We start from the raw sequence: 26,468 nt of genomic DNA, 5'->3' as shown, positions 1-26,468 counted from the left end.
GAGCCTCAGCAAAGGTGGGGAAAGGCAGCCACGCCCCCTTGGCCAGGGGCGGAGCCTGACTTAAGAAACTGCGGGTTAGCAAATCCTCCTACCCTTTCCTGCTTTTTTGCAATGTCCACACCTCTGACTGGGCCCGAACCGCTCCCTGTTACCTCATTCTTTCTCAGAAGGCCCACTCACCTCTGGAGAAACTGAAGCTAATTACGGAGTGAAATCTGTCCTCACTGATTCTCCTGATATCAGTGTCTTGCCTTGTTCTTCCTGGGGAAAAATATCCAAAGCACTGGATCCAGCCTCTCCACTGACTAATTCTTAGATGTCGCCCGGATATAGCTGAAGGCTAAAGCTGTAGGGATGCGGAATCCCCCATGCACTCCCTGCGTAGACCGCTGGGTTGTCTGTTTTTTTGTTTTTTTCTTTATATTGATTAGGGAGCAACAAGAGTTTTTAACTTTCAGAAATAAAAGATTTGTACCAGTGGCTGTGTTGCCGCTCTCTGTAACGCCCAGTACAAGACTATAATTTCAAACCCAAATAAATCTTCACACAGAAACTCACTCATGAGTGATGTATTAATATCCTAAGCAGTATAGAATTATGCACGAGATACCACTTTGGACAAACAGGAGACGCACAAGGTGAATGTATTGCATTTAAGTTATGTCAAAAGCACACACAAATATTATATATCTGCTCGTTGGTGAATACATGACCCTTCCTTTCCAATTATCTTAAAACTTGCTGTTGCTATTACCATATAATGCATTAAATAACACCCATTAGCAAATGATTTGCAACTTTTACTACGTGTTAAGGATATATTTAATTCTCTGTAATTAGTGTATAAATGAATCATTTTAAGATTTAAGGAGGCATACAACAACCCTTGAGGATTTTATCTACAGATTCCTGTGCCCATGTTAGCATGCTGCTTTAGCTCAAGAATTAATATAAGGGCTAGAAACGGCTTAGCAGTTAAGGGTGCTCACTGCTCATGTAGAGGACCAAGCCAGGCCCCAGGACCCGTGTGATGGCTCACTGGTGTCTGTAACACTGGTTCCAGTGTAGCTGATGCCTTTTTCTGGACTTCTCAAATACTATATGCATATTGTACACATACATACATGCAGGCAAAACCACTCATGCACGCAAAATAAAAATAGGTTCAAAAAAACTTAAAAAATTATTTTCGGAGCTGGAGAGATGACTCAGTGGTTAAGAACACTGGCTGTTCTTCCAGGGATCCTGAGTTCAATTCCCAGCAACCATCTGTAATAGGATCTGATACCCTCCTCTGGTGTGTCCGAGGAGAACGACCCTGAACTTACATACATAAAATAAATAAACCTTAAGGAAAAAAAGAAAGGAAGTAAAATATTATTTTCAAAGAGGAAAATAAAATTGGTTTGTAAATAACCTTCTTATATTTTACACCTGCAAAAATTTATCATGAGAATGTACTGAGATAAGGCAAGGCCTCTGTTTTTCCAAGCTAATACATTGAGAACATAGAACCACAATTCTATGATAAATCACTTTACCTTTTCTTTAAAGCAAACAAGTGAGCTTTTTCGTTCACTTGTCCATTTATAAATGGGAAAATTTACGAAGCAAACTTCACACATTAATACAACTTAATTGCTGGGCATGGCGGCACATGCCCTTAATGCCAGGACTCAAGAAGCAGAAACAGGTAGAGGCCAGCTGAGTCCACATAGTGAGTTCCAGGACAGCCAGAGCGGCATAAATCAACCAAACACACACACACACACACACACACACACACACACGCCTTGCGCACGCACTCAGACACCAAGCAACCAACCAAAAAACAAAAAACAAGAGGGTCAGTGGTTCAGAGCACTTGTTGCTCTTGCAAAGGACTTGACTTCCATTCCAAGCAATCGCAGTGGGTCACAACCATCTGGAATTCAGGCTCTAGGGGGCCTGACGCGCTCTTCTGGCCTCTGTGGGCACCTGCACCCATGTGGCATAGGCTCACACAAACACACATGACACATACGAATAAAAATTTAAAACATAGCTAGCTCTCGAGAAACACATTTTTCTTCCTTCCTTCCTTCCCTCCTCCTCCTCCTCCTCCTCCTCCTCCTCCTCCTCCTCCTCCTCCTCCTCCTCCTCCTCCTCCTTCTTCTTCTTCTTTGGATTTGGTTTATTCGAGACAGGGTTTCTCTGTATAGCCCTGGCTGTCCTGGAACTCACTCTGCAGACCAGGCTGGCCTCGAACTCAGAAATCCACCTGCCTCTGCCTCCCAGAGTGCTGGGATTATAGGCGTGTGCCACCACTGCCTGGCTGAGAAACACATTTTTAAACCCAGTACCTGGGAGGCAGAAACAGGTGACTTCTGAGGCCATTCAGGTCTATATAATGAGTTCCAGGTCAGTCAGGACTATATGGTGAGACCTTGTTTCAAAAAATTTAAATAAATAAATAAATAAATAAATAAATAAATAAATAAATAAAAGAACCTCTATTTACCTTAGCAGGTGTCTTAATAAGAGTTACTATTGCTGTGAAGAAATACCATGACTGAAAACAACTTAGGGAAGAGAGGGTTTAATTGGCTTACATGTCCACATCAGGACGAGAATCTAAGCAGGACAGGAACCTGAAGGCACAGCTGACACAGAGGCCACAGCAGGGGGTGCTGCTCACTGGTTTGTTCCACCTGCTTCCTTACTGAACCCAGAACCACCGGCCCAGGTATGGCTGCACTCATGATAGGCTAGGCTTTGCCCCATCCATCACTAATTAAGAAAATGACCCCTCCACTCAGAGGACTCTTGCTTGTGTCAAGCTGACTTAGACTAGCCGGCAGAGCAGGGTTACCAAGAAAAGTGGCATTGTGTGGTAAAGTGTTGCCATTGGACACCTTACCTTGTAGATACATTGTTATCCTATAAAGTCTATTGTTGCAGAAAGACACAAATATGTTAGTCTGTTTCTTACATAGAGAGCTCATGACAACAACCTCCTGCCTCCTCCTCTCAAGGGCTGAGAAAGACAACGTAGGCATTGCCATGCCCGCTCTCCCATTCTTTTAAGGTTGGTTGACTTTTGTGCCCATAATTTGTGCTGGACTGAATATAATGATTTCTACCTGATTCTAATTCCCAGTATGATTTAGCTTGCCTTGTTTGATGTAAAGGAAGATCTTCCCACGAGAACTTCTAAGATGCATTCTGAAAGGAGAGGACCAGAACCAGAGAGGGCTATCAGCACCAAGCAGCTGATTCTGAGAGCAAGGGTGTGGCCGGGCCTCTTTCTCTCCATGAAAGACACAGTGTGATTCTCCATGGGCAATTTCTGAACCTCTTTTCCATGGTCTGAATATGTGCCCCAAGTTTGCTGCAGTCTGAATGTGTGCTTGAGAGTTCGTGTGCTAGAAACTTAATCCTCAGTGCAAAGAGTTGACAGCTGGGACCTCTAGGAGATAATCAGGGATCCAATGATAAGTGGATTATGTCCTTATTTATTGCCAGAGTAGGTTCTTTACCAAGAGAGTGGCTTGGTAATTATTAACGTGTGCTCTCTGTTGCTGTGGTCAAACACTGAAAGCAACTTGGGGAGGAAAGGGTTTATTTGGCTTATGTGTCCTGTTCGCAGTACGTCATGGAGGGAGGCAGAAGCAGAATCTCACGGCAAGAACAGAAGCAGCGACCACAGGAGGTTGACGCTTGCTTGCTGTGCCTTGCTCAGCCCTCTTTCTGATTCCACCTGTGTCCCTGCCTACAGTGCACTGGGCCCTCGGACATCAACCGTTAGTCAGGGAAAGTGTCCCTCAGACTTGCCTGCAGGGTCTGACTCCTCAGTGAAGAGTCTCTCTCCCCAGGTGGCTATCACTGATGTCAAGTGGACAACACCTGACAAGTCACTCCGAGGGGCGCTCTCTCGCTCTCTCCCCTGCCCCATCACAGAGGCCCGTGACCCATTTCCTGGCCCCCAGAACTGTGAGGAATTTATTTCTTTTCCTTTTACCTGCTCCCTGTTACTTTTTTTTTTATTTTAACCCAATCTCTGTTGTTTTGGTATGGCAGGAAATGGGCGTACAGCCTTCCTCCTGTGCACCTTCGAAATTTTCACTGTTCTTAATTCTTTTTCTCTTGAGGCCAAGACTTCACAGGTAGGCACCTTTCCTTGCTGAAGAAGCCAGTCTTTTCTTTGAGCTTACTGCTTTTATGTCTGTTTCCTTGTCTTAGATTTTCTCCCTACATTCCTGAGTTTCAATGTTATCTGTGTCCCTAAATCCAGCTTTTGTCATATAAGGCCCAAGTCCTCTTTAAAATGGCCTTTTGGACTGGTGAGATGGCTCAGTGGGGAAGAGCACTGATTGCTCTCCCGAAGGTCTTGAGTTCAAGTCCCAGCAACCACATGGTGGCTCACAACCACCTGCAATGAGATCTGATGCCTCTTCTGGTGTGTCTGAAGACAGCTACAGTGCACTTACATAAAATAATAAATAAATCTTTGGACTGGAGCAAGCAGGGGCTGAGTGGGCAAGGTTGACTGGTGTGGGCAGAGGTCCTAAATTCAATCCCCAGCAACCCCGTGAAGGCTCACAACCATCTGTACAGCTACAGAGTACTCACATACATAAAACAAACAAACAAACAACAAATAAATCTTTGGGAAAAAAAATGGCCTTGTCTTGTCCCCCTGTTCACCTGAGGTCTGTCACAGTTTGAGTATTTTCTTCTGGCTTCTGACTGCCCTCTTCCCCTTGCTGTTTTGCTAGGGTCCTTTCTCTTGAGTTCTGAATGTTCCAGAAGTGTTCTGAGTTCCTTCCTGGGCATCCCCATTCATCCCTCCAACAACTAATAACTGCACGTGTGGGATAGGCACCTGTGGATAGGTGAAGGACCAGGGTATGGCGTGGGGGGGGGGGATAGGGGTGGGGTTTCTGGCACCATAAATTAGAGATTTGATTGCTTAATTATAGTTGCTATGACAACTATCAAGACACCCAAGGTTCCTGTTCACTTCTTCCTCCTCCTCCTCTTCCTCCCGGTGCAGGGATCAAACCCAGGGTGTTGTACTTGTGAAGCAAGTGTCCCACCAGTGAGCTATAGCCCGCAAGCTCAAGATGCCACGTCATAGGCTACTTTGAATGAACTTGGATGTATCTGTAATTGTTTGTCAAGTGAAACAGGCACCAGCAAATCACCAGATGCCAGGGAGATTAAAGGAGGACTTCTGAGCAATACAGGTGGGCTTTCTTGTTTACAGTTGTCCTTTTGCTCTGCCACACCCAGCCATGGGGAGAAGTCTTTTCCCTTTAAGGCTTCTGATCATGTTTGCGTTTAGGAATGCTTATGTGTTGTCTGATCCAGCCATGCTGCTCTTTCTCTTTCTCTTCCTTCCTTCCTTCCTTCTCCCTCCCCCCTCTCCTCTTCTTTCTTCTCTCTCTCTCTCTCTCTCTCTCTCTCTCTCTCTCTCTCTCTTTCTTAACAGAATCTTATGTGTCCAGGGTTTCTACCCCCTGGCAGTAGAGAGACACTTTTGCTCTCAGACTATCTAACAGAACTTAAAATGCTCCAGGAATCTCATGCAGGGGGCAAGGAAGAAGCCCCAAGCTAGTCAGAATGGGAGAAGACCTCACACAGTTCCGATAGCAGAGATAGCAGATTTCTGTGCTTGACTGAGCAGAGCAGACACTAGGAAGGTCAAGGGTGAGAGATGGGCGGAGCCACACTTGGCCAGAGTGCTTAATTACACCACCCCCACCCTTTCCTTAAGAATACCTACACCTCCTATGGATGGCCCAGAGTTCCCTCCTTTTTAACAAGTCTCCTTTCTCTGCTTGTCACCATTTATCTTTGACCGACACCCTGGGGACTGGTGGCTGAATCTAACTTGTTGGGCTTGGCAAAGTCCAGGTTAGACCCTAAAAATCTCCTGTAACAGGATGGGCCATGACCACACCATTCCCCCCATCTCTGCCTTCAGGTGCTGGGGCCCCAGGCACACATTGCCTGTGCAGCGCCTTAGTGATTTGCCCCAGTGAGAGGGAATAAGACGTCATCGGTGATGTGCAGATGGGTACATGTGGTGCCAAGGGACAGTGGCAGTCATCACGGACGCTCTTGGCCTGTAACTCCCTCTTGAAGCAGGTCATAAACCATACAAATTGCTGTTGCTTCTGTGATGACATATGGTTATCACACTTTGGTTTGAGGCCAGATTTGTCTATGTAGCAAGTTCAAGACCAGCTAGGGCTACATAGTGAGAGTTTCTTTGTCTCTGTTTCTCTGTCTGTCTGTCTGTCCTCTCCCTATCCTCCTTCCCTCCTCTTTCAAAAACAAATAACAAACACACGTCATAAGTTGGGGCCTACTTGCATTGCATATTCAGTGACACTGAGCTCAAGTTACATCTGCAACACAGTTCTTTTGTGAGGGGTTTCTAAATTAACTTGGTCAACAAGTACTCACGCATCAAAGGGCTGCTGATTAAATAGATATGGACTAAACAGAAACACATGCTATATACTGACATACCAGAAAAAGTTTAAGAAAAACATTTGCCTAAATAATAAGGAGGCAGAAAGGAGTGTGATAGTTTGCTTCAGATGTCAGCTTGACACACCGGGGAGAGAGGAACTTCAACAAAGAAAATGCCTCACAAACAGGGCTGCAAGCTAATCGGAGAGAGGCAAATTTTCAGTCAGGGTTCCCTCTCCCTGGATAATGCCAGCTACTCAAGAGGACTGGGCAGGGGGATTGCAGATTTAAGGCCTGCACTGTTGCCTGCCTCATTAAGATCTGGCTTCACATAGAAAGGGAAGGCTAAGGACAGATCTTAGTGGTAGAGCGTTTGTGACAGCCTAGATCCTCGAAGCTCAGCATGGCGGGGAGTCACATGGGGGACCCTGGGCCTCACATCAGCAGACCTTAGTGTTTGATATAAGAGGCGTGTGACTTCATACTTAGACTTCTGACTTGCTCTGTTCTGAACCCAACAGCACGTACCAAGTGGTGTGAGATCACTGCTGATGTCTGCAATTTCCTCTCACAGAACACTAGCACTGTGGCAAGGGGGGGGGCCTCCCCAGGGGCTCCAGCTTTGGGCCTTTCCTTTCTCCACAGGACTACAATGAGGGGCATTCTTTCACCTGCTTTTCTAAACTTTTTTTGTGTGTGTGTGTGTGTGGTTTTTTTGAGACAGGGTTTCTCTGTGTAACCCTGGCTGTCCTGGAACTCACTCTGTAGACCAGGCTGGCCTCAAACTCAGAAATCCGCCTGCCTCTGCCTCCCAAGTGCTGGGATTAAAGGTGTGTGCCACCACCGCCCGGCTTTTTCTAAACTTTTAAAATTACTTTATTTACCAATTTTATGTTATGTATGAGCATTTTGCCTGCATGTATGTGTGTGTACCATGTATGTGCCTGGTGTCTGCAGAAGTCAGAAGAGGGCATCAGATACCCTGGAAATGGATGTGAGCTACCAAGTGCGTGCTGAAAATTGAATCTGCATCTCCTGCAAGAGCAGCAAGTGCTCCTAAGCTGCGAAGCCATGTCTCCAGCCCTCACCTATTTGTTTTTAAAGAATTTATTTGTATTCTTAATTGCACGTGTGTGTGGGTCTGCCTGTGGGTCTGTGCATGTCAGTGTGGGTGCCATCAGAGGCCAGCGGCATTGGCTATCCTGGCAGTAGAGGTTAGTGTGAGCCTGGTCCTCTTCCTCTGGAGGAATGACCCCTGCTCTTAACTGCTGAGGCATCTTTTGGATGAGACTCAAGTAGAGAAGAAACTTGTCTGAGTGGTATGTACGTGGGAGCATGTATGTGTGTATGTGTGTACATGTGTATGTATGTGTGTTGTGTATTTGTATACATGTGTATGTATGTGTGTATGTGTGTGTGTTGGGGTTGTATATTTGCATACATGTGTATGTATATGTGTGTGTTGGGGTTGTGTATATTTCTGTACATGTGTGTATGTGTACATCTGGGTATATGCGTGCTGAGAGTGTATGTATGTGTGTGTGCGTGTGTTGGGGTTGTGTATATTTGTGTACATGTGTATGTATGTAGATGTCTGTGTGTGTGGATTGTATTTGTGTACATGTGTATGTGTACATCTGTGTATATGTGTTGGGAGTGTTTGCACCTCTGTGCGTGCATCTCTCTGTGTGCATGCATGTGTGCCATGCCTGTACTTGTGTGTGTGTGTGTGTGTGTGTGTGTGTGTAGGGCGCAGATCCACATATCCTGATTCAAGTCTGCCTGCATAGCCTCTGCTTTTCCTGCCTGCCTTACCTAGAGTGTGACTTTTCTCTTTCCCATCTGCAGTGCCTCTTGTTCCAGAAGTTTGGAACAGGTCCTCCTGTTCCATTGGCAAGAGGCCGCTTGTCACATCCAGCCAAGGTCTCTGCCACAGTGAGCACAGTCAGTTCCTGGAGCACTGCAGGCAGGCTTTCCGCCCCCCCTCCGCCCCCCTGGGCTGCCCTGGCTTTGCTCTCCCAGGACTTTCTTCCTCCTCTCGGATAGGAGGGCCTGTGCTCGGCTGGGGAATGAGGAAGTGACCACAAGGGCCAAGAGGAAGCATTCAGTGGCTTCAGAGGCAGTGGTGACCCTCAGAGTTCACCAAGCGCTCCCTCCTTTGTCCCTTTGCTTTACCAGTACAGGCCAGGGACTGGGTGAGACAGGTTTTCCTTTTTAAGCTTCCTGGCCCTACAAACAAGGCCAGGGCTCCCAACTTCCTCTTTTCAAGTGTTCCTGACACAAGAGGATTTGATGGTAACTCTGAATTTGGTTACTTTAATTAGAAATGTTTAAGCTGGGTGTAGTGGTGCAAGCCTGTAAGTCTGGCGGGTGGGGGTGGGGGCAGCTGGGAGACAGAGGCAGCTGGATCTCTGAGTTCAAGGCCAACCTGGTCTACAGAGCTGGTTCTAGGACAGCCAGGCCACACAGAGAGAAACCTTTGAAATGCTGTAAAGCTCACAAAATTCTGAAATGATAAAGCTGAAAGGGAAGACTGGGGGGCTCCTGGGTCACAACGCCGTGGCTCCCGTGGCTCTGCTATTCTCCCAAAGATGGAGAGCTAAGGCTAACATGCCACTTAGGGCCCACAGTGTCAGGATTTGCCCGTCTGGGCCCTACAGGGGCTGCAGCTGGCACTTTCTTGTGGCATAGAAAGCTCACCTCTTTAGCAGGCTGCTTTCTGATCATACTTCATGGAGAATTCATACCATTACTTTAGGCCTAACTATCCTCGGCCTTGTTAGTTTATTCTAGAATGTTCTTGAGTGCACAGAATACAGAAACTCACATTTAATTATTTCACTGATTTTTAGAATTGTGGGGCCAGGATCTTGTAGCGAGCAGGTTGCCCTGAGATACGTCGGCGGACATGGGTTGTATTGCGTCTACCTCCCTTTTCTAGCCTGTCCATCTCCAGTTTCTCACCCCTCCTACCTTCCTAGTCTAGCACTGATTCTTCTTCATAAAATACAATATAGAAAATAGCTTGGGCAGTAACACCCTGTGCTCAGTGTTTTTCTTCTGTCTAGCCTGGGATAGTTGCTCAGTATAGTCTGTGGATGGAATGAACTTAAATAAGACTTAAAGTGTATATAAAATGTTCACGTGGCACAGGTGGAAAGCGACTCCCTGATTTCCCAGGCAAGGTGAGTGTACCTCCTATGCCAGTAATAGGTTTTGCACTCACCGAATGGTACAATTTGTCATTGTGTGATGACAGTCACACAGTGGCCTTCTGTTTGTGGCTCCTGTCTAATGGCCGACACAGGCTCAATAAACTTCTGCTGAATTTGTAGGTCACACTTTAAGTCAAACAGTGTTGGCTCTTGGAAGCAAAACAAAAGCAAAGGTTTGAGGGCTGGAGAGTGGCTTAGTGGGAGCAAGAATGGTTCCTGGAGAGGCCTGGAGTTTCCTGCCCAGCATCCCTGGGGTGGGCAGCCTGCCTCCGTCTCAGTGTGAGAAGCCAATTTCGTTATAAGGTCAGAACAGGTTCTTTTCTGTTTGCTGCGACATTCAAGTTGAAGGTGTTTTAACTGTTCCTGGAACCTGGCATGCTCCCTGCCCTGTGCCATTTGACTCACACCTAGAATGAATTCTGCCCTGATAAGGGTTTCTTCCAAGGAATCTTGAGATATCTTGAGACATTCTGACAAGATGATCTGTCTGCTGTGTGCTTCTGTACAATCAGATTGCCAGGTCTTTCTGTCACCAAATTCCTTCGAAAACCCCCAGTTTGCAAATTTTCCCCCTATAAAAAGAGGCTCTCTCAAATCCTGCCTTGGAGAGTCAGTCAAGACACAGGACAGTCTGGTGAAAATACTCCCTCAGCCTCAAAGAAAAGCTGGCAGCTGAGCAGACATGAGGGTGCCCCCAGAAAAGTGCCACTGTTTAATCTCTCTTTAAGTTTATTGTAGCTCCTGGGAATGAATTGTCCAAAAAGAACTTTGAAAGACAGGTGTGTGCGCGTGCACCTGTGTGTGTGTGTGTGTGTGTGTTTATGTGGGGAGGGGACCCACTCCTCTCCCTTCCCTACTTTGTGATCTGAAACCGGTGCTTTAGGAGTCAGCACCAGGCAAATGCTCCTTCCAGTCTGCAGGCTTGGAAGAGCTTCAGAAATCCTGGGATGATCACCATAGCACATGACCAAGAAGACTGATCACAAAGAAACAGTTTAGTCAAGTCACAAAACAACCAAAAAGGACATAGTGCTCAGAAGGCAGAAACAAGTTCATCACAGGTTCAAGGCCTGCCAGAGCTACAAAGGAACCCCCACGCCACCCCTGTCTCAAAGACAAAAAAATGAAATAAACAAAACACTAATTAAAAGTGAGACATTAGCTGGGCCGTGGTGTCACATGCCTGTAATCCCAGCACTTGGCAGGCAGAGGCAGGCAGATTTCTGAGTTCAAGGTCAGCCTGGTCTACAGAGTGAGTTCCAGGACAGCTAGGGCTACACAGAGAAACCCTGTCTCAGAAAAACAAAACAAAACAACAACAACAAAAAACAATACCCCCCAAAACCCAAAAAACAAAACAAAAAACCCCCAAACAAACAAACAAACAAAAAAGAGTGAGACATTAATTTTTAGAAACCATCACATTATATTTTAGAAAGCTCAATTTTAAACGAAAAGTTGCGAGACACACAAAAGATGATGTGATAGCTCGTACGGAGGAAAGAAGCAGTGGGCAGGAATGCCCGGAGGGAGTCCATGTTTAGTCAACAAACACATTATCTATTTTAAATGTGTTCAGAAAGCTCAAGGAAATCGAGCTTTTAAAAAGCCTGGAATTTCTACTAGAATAACACCCAACTAGAGAATATGGATCGAGGGGGTCAGAGCTGGGGTGGTAGAGTGTTTTCTCATCAGGCCTTAAGTGCTGGGTTCCAACTCCAACATCTCATAAACCCAGTGTGGTGGCCACACCGGAAATTCCAGCACCGGGCAGGATTCAGGTCCGGGCTGAGGCCAGAGGCTCAAGGCCGCCCTCAGCTGCATAGCCAGCTTGGGCTAGTGAGACCTTGCCTCCTAAAATGGGGGAGAGGGAACTATTTAAAAATCTACGGCTGGCCTGAAGACATGAGCCTTTCGTCCCGGTATTTGGAGGTGGAGGTAGGTGGATTTCTGAGTTCCATGTCTGCTTAATTCACATCATGAATTTCAGACAAGTCAGGGCTCCATAGTGACACCCCATCTGTCCTGGCTAGGCTTGTGTTAACTTAGTGCATGCTAAAGCCACTGGAAAAGAAAGGGCCTCCAAAAAATCAGGCGTTGATAAGCCTGTAGCACATTTGCTTAATCGGTGGTTGGTGTGGGAGAGCCCAGCCACTGTGGGTGAGGCCACCCCTAGGCTGGCGGTCAGTCCTGTGTTCTACAAGAAAGCAGGCTGAGCAAGCCATGAGGAACAAGCGAGTGGTCCTGGCCTCTGCATCAGCTCCTGCCACCAGGTTCCTGCCCAGGTGGAGTTCCCGTCCTGACTTCCTGTGATGATGAACAGTGATGTGGAAGTGTAAGCCAGACAAACCTTTTCTCCCCAACTTACTTTTGGCCATGATATTTTATCATAGCAATCGTAACCCTAAGTAAACACTGTTTTAAAATAAATTAAAAACAAATACATGAGACAAAGATAAAGTAGTGGCTAGAGGGGAAATTCAGAGTTTGTAATTGCTTGCATCCCAAGGAAAAGGATCTTAAATCATGGGCTGGAGAGATGGCTCAGCCGTCAAGAGCACTTCCAGAGGATCGGGTTTGACGCCCAGCACCCACACAGCAACTCCAATTCGAGGGGGGTCTGACACTTTCTTCGGGCCTCGGAGGACAGCAGGCGTGTACGTGGTGTACAAACATACGTGCAGCATACACATAAAATAGAATAAGTCATAAAAAGCTCTTTAATCAATGACCTAAAATTCCACAGAAAGAAACTAGGAAAAGAACAGCGAACGGAATTGGATGGATGGAGGATGCCGAGGGGGGAAGGGCCAGAGTCTGCCGGCGCTGCTTTATGCTTTCTAACACACGCAAGGTCCTGGGTGACACAAAAGCAGAGAAACCCAAGAGCAGAAGCTGGAACAATAGAGTGCATCAATGAGACCAAACGGCGGCGGTTTCAAAACAGCAAAATCGACAACTGTTTAATAGTCTGACAAAGAAAAACAGAAAGAAGAAAAGAGGCACCTAGACTTAGAAATGCAAGTACGGGTGCCAGTGGGACGTAGATGCATTGTGACAGGTGAAGTGGTGACCAATGGCGTTTGTGAGGACAGCCGGCCCTGTGTTCTCTGCTCAGGGCCTAATCCCTGAGGAGCAGAGGCTCCTCTCTGAAGGAATCACTTCAGGAGTGTTTGAACCCAAGGGCTAAGCCTGAGATCTCTCCCTGAGAGCCATCGTAGACGTGATTCTGGCTTTAGTCCCATGGGCTCTTTCTGCCCAGATGTAAGTTAGAGTAGGCACACTCATGCCCATTTTAGGAAACAGCAGACACTTAAAAAATCTCTCTTTACCAAAATAAATAAGTAACCGGACAGGAAGACGAGAGAGGACAGGTTGACATGTTGTAGCGGCAGGGAGGTGGGGAGAGGGGTGCTGGGTTTGAATATAATCAAGGGGCATTATGTGTATGTATGAAACTGCCAAAGATTAAATACAAATATTAATAAACTGTCCCTTCCTGAAAGTCACTGGGCAGAGGGAGGAGGATCCGGGAGTTCCAGGTCCAGCCGGGTCTACAAATTGAGTTCCAGAAGGACAACCAGGGCTACAGAGAGAAACTTGTAAACACAAGTAATCTTGTAAACACAAAGAAACAAAGAAACAAACAAACAAAAAACCAAAATAAAACTAAAAAAGAACCAAAACAAACCAAACCACCACCACCACCAACAAAAACCAACCAACCAACAACAGCAAGTCAGCATCCTGCATTTCATGCGTTCTAATTCTTGTGTGGAAAAGAGAAAAGCAGCTCCAGGGAAACTTGTCCTGAGCGTTGAGAACCCCGAGTAGCCTGCCTGTGACCCCCATACGGAGACGCCCCTCCTCCCCGAGCCTCTGGGATTCCACCCAACCGTGAACTCATCTGCACCTGCTTTCCAGCAGCCCTCATCCCTGTCAGGACTTCCGTGACCTCTCCAGTGTGATCTCTGCTGAGCAGGCTTTCCAGACCTGCCCGGCTGGGTCCAGCCCATTGACTGAGTCACTGCACTGTGTGCAGACTCAAGGAGAATTTCCCCACTCTGGTCCTGCTCCAAGCCTTGCCTAAGTGGGTCCCACCCAACTTTTTGTTTGTGTTTTGTCATTGTCTGTGGTGCTGGACATACTACTAGGGCCCTTAGGTGTGTCAGGCAAGCCTTCAACCACTGAACCATAGGGCAGTCCATGTAGACCAGGCTGGCCTCAAACTCAATTGATTCTCCTGTCTCAGCCTCTGAGTGTGGGGATTATGGACAGATACAACCACACCTAGCTCAGCCACTTCAGAGCAATCGTAGGGTCTGAGGGTCACCTGTGTAAGACAGAGGACAACTTGCTATAGTCCCTTTTCTTCCACCATGGATGGAACTCAGTCACCATCACCAGACTTGGCAGGAGCCATCTTTTCTGCTGAGCCGTCTCTCTTGCCCCTCTGTCGTACTCTGCTTTAGTGTTAGATCTTTCAACCCACACGGAGGCTGTCTACACTGACAACTGGCTTCTGTACTTCTTGCTCACTGCATCTCACTTGAGTGAGTCCAGAGGCTGGTGGTCTACACTGTGCAGGTCTGTGGAAAGAGGATGTTTGTACAACAAAATTGCTTGGCAAACAACAACAACAACAAAACCCCCAGCAACATAAAAAACTGGTCAGTGTGTTGTGTTGATTGATAACTGTAGAATTGCATTGCGCCACACTCATCAGACTGGCTGAACTTACAAAGCCACCTGAAATCTGGTGAAGCTGTAGAGGAAAAACAAGACCTCACGCCCTTCTGATGGGTGTAAATTGGCATGACCGTGTAGGAAGCCGGGTTGGCATTCTTAGCAGACGTTGAAAGTATCTGGGCTCAGCGGTGTGCCTGTTCAGCACGCATGAAGTGCTATCATTGACCCCACATCATTTAATTCAGGCATGTTGGCCTACCCACCCCTCATCCCAGCATCCTCAAGTACATGGAGAGTCAGAAGCTACCAGGGCTACAAAAGACCCTGCCTCAAACCAAACTAACCAAAACAAAACATCAAGGCAGCAACCACAAAAAGCACAGATATATTTCAATGCCCCAGAGTTTCCACTGCTAAGCACAACCTAGAGTAAGTTGTTTCTGGTGTTCCAGGAGGGTATATGAGTGTGCCCAACCCCATAGTGGTTTTCGGAGCTTCAACCTGACAACACCATGTATGTTCACATTAATATGTACATTACAGAATCCTTGTTGACACAACTGTGGGGAACTGAAGAGTCATCTGTAACATCATTGCGAAGTCTTAGAACCACCACGGAGGCCTGCATGAAGCCTTCTGGCATGAAGCCTTTGTCTTCATTCTGCCTATTTCTGTATGTTTGAAGACAAAGGATGCGTTTTGTGCTTCTGGCTGTAAGGTTTAAAAGCAGGACAGATGTTGTACGGTATTCATAGCTGGAGGCTGAGGATACGGTAAGTGGAGCAGGGTTAGCCAGGATTGCGGGGTCTGGTTCTCCCCGTTTCTCAGCCTTTCGGCTCTCGGTGATGCTGCTGTCTCTCTCCTATTCCCCATCCTGCCTGACTCTGCTCATCTGTGGGCCACCCTCTCTGCTTCCTTCTCCCAATCCTCTATCTTCCTCATTCCTAAAGCCTCACTGGTGGATCTATACCTCGATGGAGACACTTGGAATCCCAACCAACGGGCCTCAAGCGGAGCTCTCTGCCCTGCACCAGTCCTTCTCTTTGATGCCCTTGCTAAACAAGAGGAGTTTCTTCCTAGCTCACATCCTGGACTAGAAAACTGCACTGTCCATACCAGAGGCACCGTGCTGCTGCACCTCGGAGCACGTACTTGTGTGCTGCACACACTTCTTTACAGTGTGGTAGTCACACATTGGGTTTTCTCAAGAGCCCTGACATACATAGCACAGCATTCTGATCCTATCTAACAGGAAAGCCAGAAGTTCAGAGGGAACATCTCTCACACCCTGTCCCCACCCTGGCTCTTGGCCCTGGAGCAAGCAGCTCATTTGTCTCCACACACACTCAACCTCAACAAGGTCACAAGAAGCATCTGTAATAATCTAGCAGTGGAGAGAGACTTCCTCTTAAACACAAATCTCATTCGGAGTACATTGTGGGGGCCATCAGCCTCCTCCACACCCTACCCCACCTCCACTGCAGACTCCAATTCCTCTCTGTCTCTCTCTGTCCTGGAACTCACTCTGTAGACCAGGCTGACCTTGAACTCAGAAATCCACCCGTCTCTTCCTCCCAAGTGCTGGGACTGAAGGAGTGCGCCACCACTGCGGGGCCCAATTCCTCCCTCTTAATGCCCCCAAGCCTACGGAGCCTATTGCCTCTCTGGCTCCACCAGCCTCCCTCTTTGCGCAGCAGGCAGCCCCCCTGAAGCCTCACTACACGAAGGTGCCCTCATGGTTCCCGATGGATTCAGCCCACCTCCACGCTGATCACCGACGTCTGTTGTGTCTTCCTGTGGATTGCTGTCCTGCCCTGCTTCTTCAGGGCAAAAGCTATGGCTGTCTCCACTCTCCGCGAACTGGCCTCCCTTCCCTCTTAGTGCCGGCCGTCGTCGTAAGGGGGCACTTAATGATTCTGCCCAATAAATATGGGCCTACAAAACCCTGGTGAAACAAGCTTCGGAAAGAGTAGCGTGAACTCCCGTGGTGGACTGCTGGGCTCGGCTAGCCGGCTAAGAACGCCTAAACCTGGCAATGTCCCGCTGTGATTGAGCAGCAGGATTTAAATAAATGGAATCCCGACTGCATATTCAAACTGCTGGTGGCCCAGACCTCCTGCAGATCCCCCTTCCCCCTAAATCACTTCGGTGTTCATTCTGACAGTCTCCCACACCAGCCCTGGCTCTCTTCCGAATGGCAGCTCTCACATCTGAGGTGCCCCCCTCCCACCCACCTCACGCTTATGACAGAAGTCAGGCTATGTCAGCTTTCAAGTAAGCCTGTGTCACATTAGAATGTGTTGAACTGAAGACATTGAAGAGAAAGCAGCCTCCACCCACCCTCCTGGTCTTCCTAACGAAGCCCACGGATTTCCCTCCAGTCCCGAACTCAGGGAAGAGATGTCAGCACAGATGGTTCTGAGACAAGTCTGCACAAATAAACCTGGAGACAATGACCTTAACTTCCACAAACTCTCCAACCACTTCTGATCACTTTGCATTAATTTATTGGGACCCTAAGGCCCCAGCTCCTGTCTGTCTTTCTGCTTGCCTTCCACGCTACACACAGACGGTACTGCGCACATGCCCTGGAGTTTGTGCCTGTGGATGAATTGCCTCGGTTTTTTTGTGAGACACTATGCGTGTTATTATTTTCTTTTCAAGACAGGGTTTCTTTGTGTAGCCATGGCTGTCCTGGATCTTACTCTGTAGACCAGGCTGGCCTCAAACTCAGAAATCCGCCTGCCTCTGCCTCTCAAGTGCTGGAACTAAAAGTGTGCGCCACAACTGCCCAAGTGTGTGAAATTTAAAGCACTAGTGGAGATTACACGATCCCTCCCCCCCACCCCCACCCCCGTCAACCAGTTTTTTATCAGTTTAATTTACCTATTAAACTATGGGATGGGCGCCATTGTGACCAAAGGTAATAGAGAAGGAGGCCAGGCTCACCCAGGTACTTTTGCCTGCCACTTCTTGTGTTATTAAAAATTGTGCTCTGCCCATTAAGTGCCCAGGAAACCCAAGGGTAGCTGAGCCTTCCTTGTCTTTTCAAAACTCTCGTATTGCACGCCGCCAAATAAGGAGCAACTCAAATCCAGGTTCCTGGCAGGCAGGGCATTACTGCTCAGGGACCGGCCACCTGTGGCACCCAGCCCCGATACTGGGTGCATTAATCACTCAGCGGCCGAGGCTCTGCTTTGCATAAGTAAGCCATCCTGGGCCGGGTTCTGGTTCACATTCCACCGGGGCTGAGAACCCATTCAGGTTTCCGCAGCCTCCACTGCGGGCTGAGGTGCCTGCTCTTCCCCTGCCCCGGTCTTGGGGAAGGAACCTGAGGATAAATCCTGAAACTTGCCCAGTCCAGGGGTGAGAAAGGGAGAGAGAGGAAGGCAGCCTGTTTCCAGAGCGAGGAGGGCAGTCCAGCTCAAGACCAGACTTTGAAAGAGACTTTTCAGGTTTACCAACCCAGACAGACCAGTCCAAGTCGGAAAAAAAGAATGGGCTTAAAGCGTACCCATAAAAGAATTAACATTCTTGCGGCAGCTCAGAGAGCCCACGGCTCTTGTTCCTAAGTTTGCCAGATGTGAAGACAGCGGGGTTACTTGGTTCCCTTTGGCCCGGCTCACCTGGAAGGCTTCGTTGCTGCGGCCCTGGTCGCTGGGGGCCGCTGGCCTCAGCTCCAGGCTCAGCTTGCTCGCACTGGGCTCCGAATTCTTTCCCGGGTCTGACCTGGACATCCTCTGCCCGAGAGAGAGCAAACGCCACCTCTGCTATGTCACAGGGCCACCTGCTACCTCAGTTTGGAAACCTTTCTAATAACCTTTTAAATGACTTGGGCGGGAACCTGTTGGGGTGGGGCTGGCGGGGCGGGCAGAGGGGCGGAGTGAGGCCTCTTTCTGAGCACGCCCACCCCTTCCTCTTTCCAGGGATGCCCAGCATAGGTTTCTCATCACCAACGGGAACCGCAGTTTTTCTCTGTAGTCCTTTGCAAAACCGCCTGCTTCCTGCGGATGGCGTTGGGGGCCAGGCAGTCATTGCTGCATGTGGAAGGCACAGTATGTGTGACTTTGTATTCTGCCTGGAGAAACTTGAGATACGGGGGGTGGGGTGGGGGTGGGAACAATAAAAGGTCGAGAATTAAGTGCAGGTCTGGCCTCACTGGCCGCTGCTTCACCCCGAGGATCCCCAAACCCCAAGAACAGAATTGCAGAGATGGTCGCCTGTGTGGAATGAGACTGTTCACTCCCTAAGATACTTAGTATTTTAAATGACCCACGTACTGTATCGCTCCTTCTTCGTCCTTGTCCCCCCCCCCATCATTATTATGATCATGTAGCTTCTCATTAGCGAAGAATTAGAATTATAAAGTTTAATACTGGATGGAGAGATGGCTCAGCGGTTAAGAGCACTGACTGCTCTTCCGAAGGTCCTGAGTTCAAATCCTGGCAACCACATGGTGGCTCAAAACCATCTAACAAGATCTGATGCCCTCTTCTGGAGTGTCTGAAGACAGATACAGTGTGCTTACATATAATAAAATAAATAAATCTTTAAAAATAACAAAAAAGTTTAATACTGGGAGACAGTAGACATAAGAATAGGGGAACCCCCTTCCTACATGCTGTATTTGGATGATGGATTTATGAATGGTTGCTGAAGTGACCGTTGTATTTTGCCGATTTCTCAATGAAACTTGTGGCTTTTATTTTCATTACTAGACCCCGGATAACACCTGCAGACTAGTCAGAACCTATCGTGTGGGTTCAAATATGACTTTTCCTGTCTCAAGTCATCAAACTACAACATAAGAGCCTAATCCAACCCGCGGGTCTTTTTTATATGGCTTAAGAGCTAGGAGTGTGTTTTGGGTTATCAGATAAATTAAAAAAATAATTAAAGGGAAAATACAGTTTTTTTTTTTAAAAAAAAATAATGTTTTTAGACCAGAATGCAAAAGTAATGAATGGGCTTTATCATGGGTCTTCATATGCATGCGTCCAAGTGTGTTCTGGTTGGTTCCCCTCCCCCACACCTCACTGCCCCTCCCCCTCCAGCTGATTCTTCCTCTTCCAGTTAGCTTTCCCTTGTACTTTCTATTACTCATAGGGAAGGATATTTTCTGTCACATGACAGTCACATGAAATTCTGATTTGATGCTGGGTGTGGCAGCGGCCCACTCTGAGGGGGAGGCAGAGCTTCAGCAAACTTGAGGCGGCCATGGTCTGGGTAGTGAGTCTCAGCTAGGCCAGCGGTATGACTCTGTCTTAGACAAAAAAATATCAGGTCGGGAATCAGGTCTGAGGACCCAAGTTTGGTGTTGGGGATGGTGGAAGGAGGGAACCAACCCCTGACCTTCGGCACAGTGGCACTAGAACCCCCCTCCCCCAACCCCTCCAGGCACATGTAATGATGAAGTCTTTTTTAGAATGTCAAATTCTAGGGTTGGAAATGGTTTGACGGATGCACAAGCATGCCTCTTAGCTTACGCATTGCTCCTGTGGCTTCACTGTGATTACAGAAACTTGACTGACAGCTCGCATTCTTGCAGCCATAGTCCCAGAGCTAGCAACAGACCCTGACTCAATCCCCAGCCTGGGAGAGCAAGCCACAACCCAGTGTGTTCCCTACCCATTGGCTAAAGACACAGTACCTGGATAGTTTTGAGCCTATCCTCTGGGAACGGAGAAGACTCTACAGTTGGATTATGAGATATGGTGTGGAGCTGGAGAGAGAGCTCAGAGGTTAAGAGCACTGGCTGCTCTTCCTGAGTTCAATTCCCAGCAACCTTGTGGTGGCTCATTACCATCCATAATGAGATCTGGTGCCCTCTTCTGGTGTGTAGGCATACATGTAAGCAGAGCACTATATATGTAGTAAATAAACAAATATTTAAAGATATGGTGTGCTAAACATGATGGGGTACACCTCAGAGAGAGTAGAGAGGGTCGTGAGTTCAAGATCAAACTGGGCTCTGCCCCCAGACCACATCTCATCCCTCCCCACCCCCCACACAAAGCTATACATAGTAATTACTCCTTCCTATTCTCTGACTTCACCATAAAAACTTGATATCTGAGGTAGCTGCACCTGTAACTTTGAACCTAAGATGCCCCAAATGGTCACTTCCAGACTGCAGGCTGATCTATGCAACCTGCAGCCTGTGGAGATAAAACTCTCAGAACCAATGGGAGTCCAGCTTGCTTTGAGCCACCAGGGCTGACTGGAGTTGTGGGTCTATCAGGAAACGATGGCGGTGCCTTGCTATGAGCTACACGTGGCTTATCATGCTCACTCTGGAGTCAGCCGTGCAGTCAGCAAAAGAGATGCTGATTCGTCCCAGTTTCCTAGAACTGGATTTTGTATCATCTAGACCGATTTCAAGTCCTGATTAGAAGTAGCTGTGTCTCCCAGCTCCTCTGGGCTGTTTTCATCATCCCCCAAATCTCATTTTTGTTTGTTTGTTTTTTTTTCAACACAGGGCTTTTCTGTGTAGCCCTGGGTGTTTGGGAACTTACTATGTAGACCAGGCTAGCCCCCAACTTAGAGGTGTGCCTGCCTCTTTGTTGGGACTCAAGTTGTATATATGCCCCCCCCCTTCCCTGGCAACCTAAGTCTCATTTTTAAACATTAAAAGCACTGTATTAACTGGTTTTGTGTGTCAACTTGACACAGGCTGGAGTTATCACAGAGAAAGGAGCTTTAGTTGGGGAAGTGCCTCCTTGAGATCCAGCTGTGGGACATTTTCTCAATTAGTGATCAAGGGGAGAGGGCCCCTTGTGGGTGGTGCCATCTCTGGGCTGGTATTCTTGGGTTCTATAAGAGAGCAGGCTGAGCAAGCCAGAGGAAGCAAGCCAGTAAGAAACATTCCTCCATGGCCTCTGCATCAGCTCCTGCTTCCTGACCTGCTTGAGTTCCAGTCATGACTTCCTTTGGTGATGAACAGCAGTGTGGAAGGTGTAAGCTCAATAAACCCTTTCCTTCCCAACTTGCTTCTTGGTCGTGATGTTTGTGCAGGAATAGAAACCCTGACTAAGACAAGCACCATGTAGGAACCAAAGCAATGGGCTTTTTACTCAGCAGGTAACCGTACCCCTTGCCAGCTGGCTGAGACTCTCTGTGTGCCCACTGAGGGCCACGGTTGTACTCGCTGAAAGCACAAGGACAAAATTAAGAAAGCACTCTCCTCCTCCTGCCGTACGTGTGCCATTCTGTAACCGGTCACTCCGTACGACAACATGCCATAGATTCACTTATTATATGTGAGTACACTGTCGCTGTCCTCAGACACACCAGAAGAGGGCATCAGATCTCATTACTGATGTTTGTGAGCCACCATGTGGTTGCTGGGATTTGAACTCAGGACCTTCGGAAGAGCAGTTATTGCTCTTAACTGCTGAGCCATCTCTCTAGCCCCCACGACAACATTTTAAAAGGAAGAAAATGTGAATTAAGGCTGCTGTGTGTGATGCGTGTAGAGTGGTGAACAGGGGCGTCAGGTGCTGCACCGGAGCGCTCTCTGCCTCTGCCGCTCTCCGGAGACTGTTCATGTGCCATGCAAGACAAAATAACATTATTACCGATACTATCAATATTAAAACTAAGATATAACGTGCCAGGTGTTTTGGTATATACCTGTGATTCCCCACAGTCAAGGGGTTGAGGTGGGAGGATGGTGAGTTTGGGATGCACAGTCAAAAAAAAAAAAGTAATCCTACATGGTTTATAAGTCACTAAACCCAAGCGAACAGCTGACCCACTTCAATCTTTAAGATTCCCTAGAAGCAGAGAAGTTGGCATTGGGGGTAAAGGTGGACGGAAGTGATAGGGAATATGTCGGCGTGTGTGGAGCCTGCCTTCAGCCTCTGGCAGAACAGATAACCAAACCAAACAAATAAGGAAATGTCTCCTGAGCGCTGGGGAGTCCCAGCTTCGCTTGAGAGCGCATGGAGACAGTTGCGGTTCCTTTTCCTTGTCCCTGGCATCACCCGGAGCCAGGATGGCTGCAGAGGCCGCCTACACCTTTGGCACTGCACCGAGGCCTGTCTGTATGGTTTATTTGGCTGTCTGACCACTTCAGTTAAAGTTCTAAGAAGGACAATTTTGGAGGCAAGGGAGGGAGGAATATGACGTGTGGCACACTGGATGTCCTTAGGCGTTTGTGTTCTTCCCACGCCAAAGCTCAGGTGTCAGCTGGCTACCGGAAATGAGTGCACGGAGCCGTGGGAGCCGTGAGCGCGGAGAGCAGAGATCGTGGTCCTGCATGCAGTGTTTTGCAGAGTTCTAAAACATAGGGTGGGCTCTGTGGTAAAGGGTAAAGAACTTACTTATTGATCAAAGGTGAATGGAGGTTGTAACTCGGAACTCTGGGGGCTGAGAAGGAAGCTCAGTGGTGGGCTCCCACTGTTCTGCCTCCCTTACTGCCTAATCTCCCTTTCTTGTTAATTGAGATAGAGCCTCACCATGTTGTACTGACTGGCTTGGTACTTGTTATATAGCCCTAAGTCGCCTCAAACTCCTGACAATCCTCTAGCCTCGAGCTCCTGAGTTCTGGGTTTACAGGTAGGCACCATCATGTCCAGCTAGTAGAATTCATACATTATTCTTTTTAGTTTTATCCTGTTTTTTGTTTGTTTGTTGTTTTTGTTTTTGTTTTTGAAACAAGGTTATGTACCTCTGGCTGGCTTGGAACTTTCTATGTAGACCAGGTTGACCCTGAAGCCACAAATATCCCATAGAGCTCCACCTGCTTCTGCCTCCAGGGTGCTGAGATCTGAGGCTGTCACCACGCCCAGTCCCAGAGCACTTTCTTAGAATGCACTGCACTATTGGACGTCTGTGGCTGCTGCACACTGCTCTGCTCTGAAACCTTTACCTCTCAGTGTGTCCTAAGGACTAGGTGTGAGTTTCAGAATGAGTGACTAGGGAGCAAGTTTGTACTAGCCAGCTCTCCCCAAGAGCCTGAGCTGGAAATAGTTGAAGAGCCCATGATGCAAAATACCTGCTGTGTGTGTATGTGTGCATGTGCATGTGTGTGTGCATGTGCGTGTGTGTATGTGTGTAGACAGTCACTCTCACGGTCAAGTGCAGGGCTTCATGCTGAACTGAACTGTACTGGCTCTGGCTCTGCTAGTGAGGCACCTTACTGAGCTCACTGTACCAAAAGCATGTGTCTAACCTGCTTACCACATAGCCTTTCCCTTAGTGTTAAACTACTCCAGGCAAGCTCCCTCCCAAGAGCCCCTAGCCATTGTTAGTTGCAAAATGAGGATTACAGTCTTCTGGGTCTGTGATGAAGACCTGGTGGGGTTGCTCCCTGCAGAGTAGTTAGCCATGATATAGATTCACACACAGAAGACAGCAGGCACACCTGTGGGTTGCAGCCTTTTAGCTGAGCCCCAGATGAGGTATGGACTGTTTCCCACCCTTGATGTGTCTAGAAGGAAGGTAACATTGCACCTAGGCAGATAAGGGTGACTGAGGCAGGAGAGAACAAACAGTGACTTGTCCTGACTTGCCTTAGCAGCAACAGTAACCCTCTAGGTCATTAAGGACCTTCCAGGAAACCCATTCTGAGAAAGATGTGCCGAGATAAAGTTTTTCCTTTTAATAGCATCTTCGCTAGTCTGTAACATGCAGAGGATGGCTTGTTCTGTGAGTGGGCAGCAGACCCATCTTAGCTCACACTTGCGTTCGATAGAATTCTCTCCATCTGTAAAAGACATTAGCAATAGTGCTGGTCCCATCCTCTGGAGCAATCGATCAGCATGTCAATTGTGTGTAATTTAAAGCTCTGCAGACCGAGGTCAAGGGATGTGTGCGCTTGTGTGTGCGTGTGTGCATTCGTGTGTGTATGTGTATCTCTGTGTGTACGTGTAAGTTGTGTGTTTCTGAAGTGAGAGTACACACATGTGTATGTTGTGGTGTGTGTGTGTGTGTGTGTGTGTGTGTGTGCCAGGGGTTGATGTCATGTAGCTTTCTCAGTCCCTTTCCACATCACTTTTAGAGTCACGGAAGCTGGAGTTTGCCACTTTGGCTAGGATGACCAGCTAGCAATCCTACTGACTCTGCTTCCCCAGCGCGCGCGCACACACACACACTCACACATAAATAAGCATTAAAAAAACAAAACAAACCCAGGAAAATGTAGACTCCCGGTTCTCAAGCCGTGACTGGAGCCTGACCCAGAAGCTCTCAGTCTCTGGGCCTTCAGGCCCTGCCCTTTCCTGAGGCTCCAGCTTACAGGCTGGGACTGTTCAGTCTCCAGGGCACTGTGAGCCCAGTTCTGAACCTCGAGAGTCAGAGACCGACATGTGTGCTACTGCATTTACTTGAAGAACTCTGACATAGGCTTTAACACTCATTTTACAGGAGAGAAAACCTGAACCTGGGGGCTTTGGGGTTTGTTGCTCTAAATAAGTTAAAGAAAAAAGTCCTAACTGTGAAATTAGATTAGATTCTAACTGTGAAAGCCATGTGCTCTCTAAGAACTGACTGTACTGGCTGGTTTTGTGTGTCAACTTGACATAGGTTGGAGTTATCACAGAGAAAGGAGTTTCAGTTGGGGAAGTGCCTCCATGAGACCCAGCTGTGGGGCATTTTCTCCATTAGTGATCAAGGGAGAGGGTCCCTTGTGGGTGGTGCCATCCCTGGGCTGGTAGTCCTGGGTTCTATAAGAGAACAGGCTGAGCAAGGCAGGGGAAGCAAGCCAATAGGTAACATCCCTCCATGGCCTCTGCATCAGCTCCTGCTTCCTAACCTGCTTGAGTTCCAGTCCTGACTTCCTTTGTGATGAACAGCAATGCAGAAGTGTAAGCTGAATAAACCCTTTCTTCCCCAACTTGCTTCTTGGTCATGATGTTTGTGCAGGAATACAAACCCTGGGTGAGATAAACTGGGAGCCCTGTGGAGGAGGCAGGTGGATTTCTGTGAGTTCAAGGGCATTCTGGTCTAAACAAGTTGTTACCCATCAGCCTAACTCGGTCTCAAAGACAAGCAAAATGCAAATGGATAGGGCACAGATCTCATGCCTGGGGAGCCTCGTCTCTAGTTCAAGGAATCCTGGGTTAGAGAGGCTCTGTCACAACAAAACAACAAAACCAACCAAACAACCAAAAACCCAAACAAACAAAACAAAGCAAAACACCAAAAAACCTAAAGGGGATTGACCAAATCTGAATTCTGGATTTTGTTAATGTATCCATGTTAAACATGCTGACCTTGAGAACTGTATTTGTTTAGATGGTCTTAGGACATACACACAGGATGTTTGTAAATAATAAATAATGGTTTATTCATCAAAACAGCGACCATAACCGTGCAGATGTCAGCAGCCATGGTAACGATGTCTATGTCTGCACTAGAGACAGAATCAGAAGAGCAGGGGGCTCGGCAGGGAAGGAAGCCCTGCTGTGGAGAGTCAGATTATTCTTGGACCGTCTCTAGAAGTTTGAAATTATACTGAGTGAGAACATTGTAAGAGACACTTTCTGGATTATTTATATCTACTGTATATTCAGCCTTTCAAGCTGTCTGTCCAAAGCTATGACCACACCAAGTATTAGTGATATATATATATATGACACATGACACACGACATATGGTGTGTGTGTGTGTGTGTGTGTGTGAGCACAGGCTGGTTTTGCATGGGACCTAGGCTCAGTTCCCAGCACCCACATGGTAGCTCACAACTGTCTGAAATTCCATTTCAGATCCAATGCCAACTTCTGATTTCTTTTTTTTTTTTTTAAAAAAGATTTATTGCTGGGCAGTGGTGGTACACAGTCTTTAATTCCAGCACTTGGGAGGCAGAGGCAGGTGGATTTCTGAGTTGGAGGCCAGCCTGGTCTACAGAGTGCATTCCAGGACAACCAGGACTACAGAGAGAAACCCTGTCTCAAAAAAACCAAAAAAAAAAAAAAAAAAAAAAAAAAAGAAGAAGAAGAAAGAAAGAAAAGGAAAAAGAAAAATTATTTATTATAATAACTCCAGACACTCCAGAAGAGGGCGTCAGATCTTACAGATAGTTGTGAGCTACCTTGTAGTTGCTGAGATTTGAATTTAGGATCTTTGGAAGAGGAGCCAGTGCTCTTAAACTGCCGAGCC

The 26,468-nt window shown here is 47.5% G+C and overlaps 1 protein-coding gene across 1 annotated transcript in view; it reads right to left on the bottom strand.

Annotated features, from left to right (window-relative positions):
• Positions 1 to 18,152, bottom strand: part of Slc28a3 (solute carrier family 28 member 3) — a 56,844-nt gene extending 38,692 nt beyond the window's left edge. The window contains exon 1 of the mRNA XM_052157451.1: positions 17,993 to 18,152. Coding sequence (XP_052013411.1) covers positions 17,993 to 18,103 — 111 coding nt within the window. The 5' untranslated portion in view covers positions 18,104 to 18,152. The remainder of the gene's footprint in view (positions 1 to 17,992) is intronic.
• Between the last annotated feature and the right edge of the window lie 8,316 nt (positions 18,153 to 26,468).

This window comes from Apodemus sylvaticus, chromosome 14, assembly GCF_947179515.1.
Source record: "Apodemus sylvaticus chromosome 14, mApoSyl1.1, whole genome shotgun sequence".
Lineage (NCBI taxonomy): Eukaryota > Metazoa > Chordata > Mammalia > Rodentia > Muridae > Apodemus > Apodemus sylvaticus.
Note: the sequence above shows the minus strand (reverse complement) of the source record. Positions and strands in the feature narration are given on the sequence as shown.